This window comes from Antrostomus carolinensis, unplaced genomic scaffold (assembly GCF_000700745.2).
Source record: "Antrostomus carolinensis isolate BGI_N321 unplaced genomic scaffold, ASM70074v2 scaffold38366, whole genome shotgun sequence".
Classification (NCBI taxonomy): domain Eukaryota; kingdom Metazoa; phylum Chordata; class Aves; order Caprimulgiformes; family Caprimulgidae; genus Antrostomus; species Antrostomus carolinensis.
Window position 1 is genome coordinate 1 of NW_010321788.1, and position 8,370 is coordinate 8,370.

The following is an 8,370-nucleotide window of genomic DNA, read 5'->3' on the forward strand; positions in this document are numbered from 1 at the left end:
CCGTGCTCCCGCTTTCCCTGGCACCGCGCCTTCCCTGGGGACACTGCCAGCAGCACCGCTATGTCCCAGAGCTCCAGGGGCAGAAACTTGCTGGGGTACCTGGACCCAGGGTGCTGCAGAGCCCCATCCCCTTGGGGAGAAGGGACGATGCGGGGTGGTCTGTGCCAACATGCTGTCTGCATCCCCCGCAGGACGCCTGACCTTTGGCCTGGGCCAGCCCCACGCTATGGCAGACCCCCCTGGCAGCTGCCGCCCCTGTGCCACTTGCCTGCTCTGCCTCTACAGCTGCCAGTGGATCACAGCCAAGAAGGAGAAGAGGAGGGGCCTGAGAACCACCAAGGTGATACCATGGGTGATGCTGAGCTGGGGCTGGCCAGCCTCTGCGTGGGGGGCTGAGTGGTGACTGGGGTGGGGAAGGGCTCCGGCTCTGGGGCTCAGCCCAGACATTGGGCTGCTGACCCCTTGCCACTGGTCCTGCTCCCCAGAGAGCTGTGATGCTACCTGGCACCCCTCTCTGTCTGGGACTACCCTAGCCTGGAGCAGTGAGAGGGTGAGTTGTTTGTTCTCACTGGGTGACAAGAAGGGTAGAGCAGTGCACTGGCATCAGCACAGCTGAGCTGTGGCTGTCCCTTGCCCAGCCAACCATGTGTCTGTGTCAGGGCTCGCATGTGCCTGGAGCAGAACACTGCACTGCCCAAGGGCTGAGCGTGGCAGGCAGGTCCCGGGGCGCTGAGTGCCTGGCAAGGCACATGGGAGGCACAGTTCCTGGGCTGGGTGCAGTCCCTGCTGATGGGGTGCTGGAAGGGGGTGTCCCCAGGAATTTGTAACCTGGGAGGGGTGAGGCCCTGAGATTCTCTGAGGTCTCCAACTCCCATGGGAGTGGCTGTGCCGCTGCTTGTCCCATCTTGCCCCAAATGCACGAGCCGGTCTGGGCTGCTGGGTGTCCCGCTCAGCACCTGTGGCACCCCTCACCTCCCCGTGTACGTGAGGCTGGGGGCTGGAGAACCTGAAGCTGGACCTGGCTTCGTCTGGGCAGGCAGGAGCAGTCTGCAGGCTCACCACTGCAATGGCAGCTCTGAGGCACAGCACCCCCCTCTGCCAGCCTGCAGATCACCCAGCTAGAAGGGAACAGGACCTGGCTCCCTGCCCCTTCCTGTGTCCAAAGTCGCAGCCTGCTCCCAGGGGCTGCTGCATGGGAAAGGAGGGCAGTCCTGCCACAAGGGCTGTCCTCCCCAGCCTGGCATAGGCAGCTTTTTAGCTTGTTATAGGAGATGCTGGTCCATCTTCCTGCTACATGGGTGCACCCAAAAGAGCTCTCCTGTAGGGCTCTGTTCCCTCTCCATGGGGCAGCTCAGTGCCTGAACCCACGAGGCCACTGTGACCCCCTGTGCACCCTGCTGCAGGCTGGGTGCTCCCCAGGGGTCTCAGCAACCTGGCCTGGGGCTAGGTGCCCTGCAGGCGTGTGCATAGTTGTCATCTCTGGCTTTCAGTGCGACTGCAGCTGGTTCCTTTTCCTCTTCTGTGTCTTCCTCTTCACACTGGTGTGGCTCTACTTTGTCATCATCGTCCTCAATGATTTCCACAACTTCAATGAGTGAGTAGAATCCCACATCCAGCTTTGCTTCCCATGTCCTCCCTGCCCCTCTGACCATCCCCTTTGCTGGCAGGTTCATGTTCAAGAAGAAGAAGTTGTGGCTAGACTGGTCTCTGGTCCTGCTCATAGCTACGGCCGTGCTGATCACCTACTCAGCTGTGCTGCTGGTGAGCCCTGATGATCCTGCCTGGGCTGGTGGGGGTACGGAGCTGTGCTGAGCACAGGTTGGCTGCTGTGCTCTGTGCAGAGCCGGGTGGAGCCCACAGCATCCAGCCTGGTGGAGCTGTGTCAGCCTGAGTGTGGCCACAGACCTCAGCCCAGAACTCCTGTGGCTGAGTCCTGTGCCCTTACAGTGCTGATGTGCGGAGCACAGCCCAGCTCTGACATCTCCTTATTCTTCTCACAGGTTCTTGCTTTGTGCCTGCAGCTCTGTGGCCAGCCCTTGAAGCTACACTGGCTGCACAAGGTGAGAGACTCCAGGTGCAGGGCGATGGTGCCTGCTCTACCTGCCCTTGCACCTTGGGAAGCTGCAGCCAGCCTAGTGAGGCTGTGTACGGCTGCTGTGACCCCAGTGCGTGGCTGTGTGTCCCTGCTGAGCTGGGCTGCAACTGTTAGTCCCCCAGCCCACATCTCTGGCATGGGAATATTCCCCTTGCTCAAATCAGGGGGTACGGAGGTCAGCTACAAACCCAAAAGGGGAAGTGGGGTCTCAGGACTTTCAGGGGCTCAGGAAGAAGGGATAAGGAGAACTGTGCCTGCCCTGCCATGATGGCCTTCAGGATGCTGTGTGCTCCCCTAACTGCCCTGTGCTCTGCCCCACAGGCCCTGCTGATCTTAACTGCCCTGGTGGTGGCTGCAGCCTTCACAGGGCTGGGAATAAAGTGGGCGGAGGAGTGGAGAAGTGCACGTATCTCCCTGCAGGTGAGTCACCTCGATACCAGAGACTCCCCTGCTGTACCCAGTACCTGGCCTGAGAGGATGAACTGAAGGGTGGTGACTGGAGCCCCCAGCATGGCTGTGTGCCATGGGAGTTAACTCCCTGCCCTTGACTTCTGCTGCTTGGCCAGGCATGGTGCTCCTCCTGCTTTTGCAGTCCTGCCTGGGTGATGAACAGTGGCTGGACCTGAGCAGGGAGTCTGTTCAGTCCCCCCAGGAGCCTGTCCTTCCCTCCCTGGCACTGTGTTTCATCCAGCAGCGCTGGCTGCAGTGGCAGATCCCTGGCATTGGAACATGTGGATTTTGGGGACAGGGGCTGGGCTGGTGATGGCTGACACCCTGCCTTTGCCTCCCCAGGCAACAGGTCCCTTCCTGCACATTGGAATCGTGGGGGGAATGACACTCCTTGCCTGGCCCCTGGCCAGCTTCACCTACCGCACCCGCAACACAGGTAATCCCCCTCCACAGTCTCCACCCTCCCCCCTCTGCTGGTGCGCTGCTTTCTACCACCCAACCAAGCAGCACTGGTGGCAGAGTGGTGCACAGAGAGCATCAGTGCAGTGGGAACACGTGCCCAGGACTCAATGCCTGCTCTTGGTTGCTGCTTCTTATGCCCAGCCCTTAGTGCAGCTTCAGCCCTCACTGCTCTGCAGCTGAAGGAGGGCTACAGATGGCAGACTGAGTCCTGCAGAAGTGCTGGGTTGGGATGCAAGGACAGATAGTGGGCCAAGAATAACTCTGCAGTGTTCCTGAGGCTGAAGATGCAACGCCTGACCTAGGGCAACCCTAAGTTAATGCCAGGTGAAGCAGCCTTGGCTTATTCCCGATGGCCTGCAAAATACTTTGTCTCCACCTCACCCCTCTAACTTCTCTGTCTCTGTCTGCAGGTCTCAAGGTGTTTTTGCTGCTTGTGTACTGTGCGGTGATGATCGCGCTGTATCTGGCTCCCCTGGGATTCACCTCCCCTTGCATCATGGAGGAGAACCAGTTGCCCCCCAAACCAGCCCTGGTTGGCCATCGAGGAGCCCCCATGGTGAGTGACCAGAACCAACAGCATCCTGGCACAGTGGTCAGGGTGGATGGGACAGGCTGCTCTGCCAGCAAAAACCAGGCCATGCCTGGCTGTGGGGCACTGGCATCAGACTCTTGCTGCTGCAGGCCTGGATGAGCACTGGCCAGCCCAGTGGTTGCCCTAGAGCCCAGCCAAGCTGCTGGGTGCAGCCATGCAGGGTGAGCACCTGCCTCCTGCCCCTTTCTGCCTGTGCCCTCTGCACTAACACTGTTTATTTTACAGCTGGCCCCTGAAAACACCCTCATGTCACTGCACAAAGCGGTGGACTGTGATGTGCAAGTCTTTGAGACAGACGTCATGGTGAGGTAAAGGGGCAGCAGAGACTTGGAGGGAGGAAGGGGCCTATGTATCCTGGGATGTCACCTCCTGTATGGGGCATTCTGGAACACACCTGGAAGAGTGGTATAGCTTGGCAGGCAGCCCTGTTCAAAGGGCTCTGTTGTTCCCACCTTCCCAGTATGGGATGGCTCCAACTTGGTGTCCCAATGATCTGGGAGAGGTACTGGGTTTCTGTCCTCCCCACGCAGGTTGCCTTCCAGGGCATTAGGTGGGAGGAGCACTGTTTGGAAAACAGACCCTGGCTCTAGTTCATCTCATGCAGTCCTGATAGGAGGACAGCTGTTGCAGTGAGCAAGGAACTGCTTGGTTCCTGGCTTGGTCTCCAGGTGCTCTGTGCTTTCCAGACACTCTTTTTTGTGTAGAGGACCACAAGTAGGCGTAAGGGTGGGCATTACTCCAGCAGGGTGGCTGGGAGGGGGCAGAAATGCCAGGGCAGGGATAGGAGACAAACAGCTTGCAACACAGAGCTTCCCTCTTTGCTCCTTTGCCAGTGCTGACGGGGTCCCGTTCCTCATGCATGACGAGGAACTCACCAGGACCACCAACGTGCAGGCTGTATTCCCTGAGAGGGCTGCCCTGAACAGCACTGCCTTCAACTGGACAGACCTCCAGCAGCTGGATGCTGGCAGCTGGTTCTTGGAGGTCAGGATGCCCCTGGGGTGCCTGGTCATGGATGGGTGTATTTGTGGGTGAAGCATGAGCCCTGCCCTGGGGAAAGTTCCCTCTGCAGCCCTGGTCCTGGCAGACACCTGGACAGGGTGCAGAAGCACTTCCATACCTGCATGAATCCCTTGGGTGTGGTTATGCCCCAAGCTGGGGTTTGTTCTGACTCCTCAGCTGAGTCACAGAGGAGGCTGGTTTGAGGGAGATATCTCGTGCATTTTCTCTGAGCTGCACAGCCTGCCTGGGCTTGGAGGCAGCTGTGGCAAGGCTCTTCCCAAAAGGTGACTAACCAACTGCTGAGCTGCTCTGAATGCCCACAGATGCTGAGGCTGCTTGAACTGTGCTGTTAACAGGGAGAAGGGTAGAGGTGCTCCATGGATGTGCAGGGAAGGATCCCTGTGTCTGTCTGCACTGGAGAGCACGTGGAGAGGCCACTGTAGGAAACTGAGAGCTAGAGATGGGCACCAGTCTGGGAGGTGGATGCTTACAGGGGGTCTGCCTATGATGACTGACTCCCTCTCACCCTTGCAGCGGAGGCCGTTTCCCACTGTGCAGAGTCTTTCTGCTGACGATCGCTACCAGGCAACTAAACAGAGGATCCCATCCCTGGAACAGGCACTAGAGGTAGCCAAGCAGAGCAATATCTCCATCATGTTTGACCTCCGGCCTGAGAACCACAGTGACTACCAGAGCTTTGTCAATGCCACCCTGGAAGTGATCTTACAGTCTCGCATCCCACTACAGCAGGTGAGCTGGCCACTGCCCCACCACTGCCCAGCCCTGCTGTCACACCCCTGCTGTGGTGGGAGGTGCCCCAACAACCCCACTGAGCATCCCTGCCACCCCACACACCACATCCCCATGTGTGAGCCCTGTCCAGACATGGGCTTCTCTAGCTGAGAGAAGTTGCCAATAATAAGGCTTCTTGGTGTTAATGCCTACAGCTTCAGACCTCTCCAAATATTCTGGTTCCCCAGCCCTGACCACCCTGGTATGTAAACAGTGACTCAGTCTAGGGAGGGGACCAACAGTGGTAGCAAGAGCAGGAAAATAATGCTCAGGCTTCCACCTCCTCGTGCTATGCCACACCTTTCCCTGCAGCTCTTGGACTTCTGCTGCAAACTCCTGTGTTGCCTTTGCACTTCATCCAACCTCTGCAGCACAGGACATGTGCTGCCCTGAGGGGATGAATTAGCCCCCAAATCACTTTCCCTATCTCTTTCCATTCTTGGCTTTTTGGGAATGTGGAACAGGAAGGGACACATCAAAGACTTGTAATGTAGTGCTGATCCAAGGTGTCTTCTTGCTGTAGAGTTGGGGCCAAAAGGATGCACTGCTTGATCCATTCAAGGACTCAGAAAGGACATAACTGCAGCAGCTTTCTTAGGCTGGAACTGCTTTCTCCCCGCAGTGGGGTCTGTTGTGCTTACTTCTTGGCTGGGATGAGCTCTTAGGAGACTGTCCTGGCTGAGATCCTCATGGAGGAGCTGAGTGTGGAGAAGGGGGCAGGAAGCAGCTGTCTGAGCAAGATGTGTGCCTGGACCTGCAAGGAAATATCAGAAGAGAGCAAGCTCTCTGGAGCACCTCTCCTCTGCATGTGCTCTCTGGCTCTTGCCTAGGTCCTCTGGCTGCCAGATGGGTTCAGGGAACAGGTCAAACAACAAGCCCCAGACATTCAGCAAGTTTATGGCCGGAAGAGGCTCCAGAATGAGAAGGAGCCACTGCTGCATGTCAATCTGCCCTACCAGGACATGACCTCTGAGGAGATCAGGTGAGAGCCCTGGGAGCTGTGGGGCCTGGGCGCTGTCCCAGCTCTGGCCCAGGGGCCAGCAGAGGTGAGGGCCAGCTGAGGCCGAGTGCTGGCACACTGCTGGGAAGGGCAGGGTGCATCTACAGCCCTGTGGATAAGCATGCCTTATCAGGTAGTGCTGGTGCAGGAGATGGAGCTGGCTGCAGTCCTCTGCCTTGCCAGCAAATCTGCCCTGGGTCTCCAGACAGTTGCTCCCTGTGGATGCGAATGCTGGATCACATCCCAGATAGACAGTCCTCTCTGGCTGTATGCTGAGTGTGCCGGCACCCTGCTGTCTGCTGCTCTGACCATGGCTGTCCCTGTGCAGGCAGTACCGCCAGGACAACATCTCTGTCAACTTGTACGTGGTGAACCAGCCCTGGCTCTTCTCCGTGCTTTGGTGCTCTGGGGTGAGCTCTGTCACCACCAACGCCTGCCAGGTGCTGAAGGAGATGAAACACCCTATCTGGCTGCTTGTAAGTGACTTCTCCATCCTTCACCCTGCCCCACAGCCCTGTGCCCCAGACACTTGTGGGTCCCTTTCTGCAGCAGCCCTGGACAGCCAGCTGCCTGGAGGGTGGCTTTTGCTCAGTGCTGTGCTGGCATGGGCATGTGTGACCCTGTGGAAGGGACTGCTGCCACAGCAGGCTGGGCTGTGCCACCAGCACACCACCTCTGGCTGGTGTTCATGGCTTGTCTTGTTACCTTGCAGCCCAGCAGCACGTACCTCATGATCTGGATTGTTGTAGACTGCGCTTCCTTCCTTGCCATCCTTTGGGCCTTCCTCTTGCTGAAGTACGTTTGCTCCCTTTCCCCCTCCTGGGACAGGTCTTTTGGGGGAGGCTGTAGAGTGCCCTGGGTGGCTGGTACATACCCAAGCCTAGTCGCATCTGCTGCCACCCTTCTCTGGACAGAGATCCTGGGGAGTCCTCTCCTGTCTGGCTAAGTGAGACAGCAGTGTGTGGAGGCAGCTTTTATCACCAGGCTGCAGCTAAAAATCTGGCCTGACCCTTCCTTGAGCTGCTGGATGCCTTAGTTCACACTTGGTAACTCGCTCTGCACCCCCAGGCTTGGCAGGCTGAGGCTGGGGGACCTTGGACCTGCTCCTTTACCAGTGCTGCAGGCACGGAGAGCAGATCCCTGTGGGACTGTGTGTCCTGTGGGGCCCCACAGTCACCAGCTGGGAGCTTGGGGGAAGGGAAGGGGGAGGCCAGACAGACATGCTAACATCGATCCTATTCCATCTCCTAGGAAATGCTCCCAGAGAAGACGGCCAGCGGGTGAGTGCGCATGGATGTGAGCTCCCCTCCCTCGGAGCCAGGCTGCGCCTGCGGGACTCTCCCTGGCAGGCAGGCAGCTTTCTCCAGCCGAACGTGACAGAGTGGTTTGGAATGGCTGGGGAGGGAAGGGAATCCCAGCCCAGGGAGTTCCTGTCCTGCTCTTAGCAAACAGCCCTGTGGGATAGTGCTGGGGAATCCCACATTCCCCGAGTCTCCTCAAACCTGCTTTTCAGGCTGCTCTGCCTGTCACTGTGGGATGGTGGCTGCCTGCAATGACTGTTCTTTCTCTCTATCTCCCCAGAGTCTGAGACGGACGTGCTGCTCACAAAGATCAACAGCTTGATGCAAGAGTGACCCTGCATCAGCCACGGGGATGGGCAGCCAGAGCCCTGCACAGCTCCAGTGGAGAGCACTCCTCAGGCCAGCTCCGAGGCTCCTTTCCTTACCAGACTCCTTCCTGAGCTTCCTGTCCTCTCCTGTAGCCTTCCTGGTTCCTTGCATGGTGCACAACTGCCCTCAACTGAAAACACGTGGAACTGGGTTCCCAGTTCCCACTGGCAGCGAGGAACTGGAGCCTTTGCAGGGGTTGCCTGGGGCTGGCTTGTGCCTGAGGGCTGAGTACTTATCAAGCAGCGCTGGGGCTGAGACCTCTGCCCTCGGGCTTGAAGAGTAGTGGGGGTTTGAGTTGCTGTTTGGT

The 8,370-nt window shown here is 58.3% G+C and overlaps 1 protein-coding gene across 1 annotated transcript; it reads left to right on the top strand.

Moving 5' to 3' along the window:
- Window positions 1-226: 226 nt before the first annotated feature.
- GDPD2 (glycerophosphodiester phosphodiesterase domain containing 2) lies at window positions 227-8,027 on the top strand. The gene is made up of 15 exons (XM_010170063.1): window positions 227-340; window positions 1,491-1,594; window positions 1,668-1,761; window positions 2,001-2,060; window positions 2,417-2,515; window positions 2,888-2,981; window positions 3,418-3,563; window positions 3,825-3,907; window positions 4,433-4,583; window positions 5,136-5,351; window positions 6,224-6,375; window positions 6,722-6,869; window positions 7,106-7,188; window positions 7,645-7,673; window positions 7,975-8,027. The coding sequence occupies exons 1-15, from the start codon at window positions 227-229 to the stop codon at window positions 8,025-8,027; spliced, it is 1,626 nt and encodes a 541-aa protein (XP_010168365.1).
- Window positions 8,028-8,370: the final 343 nt, after the last annotated feature.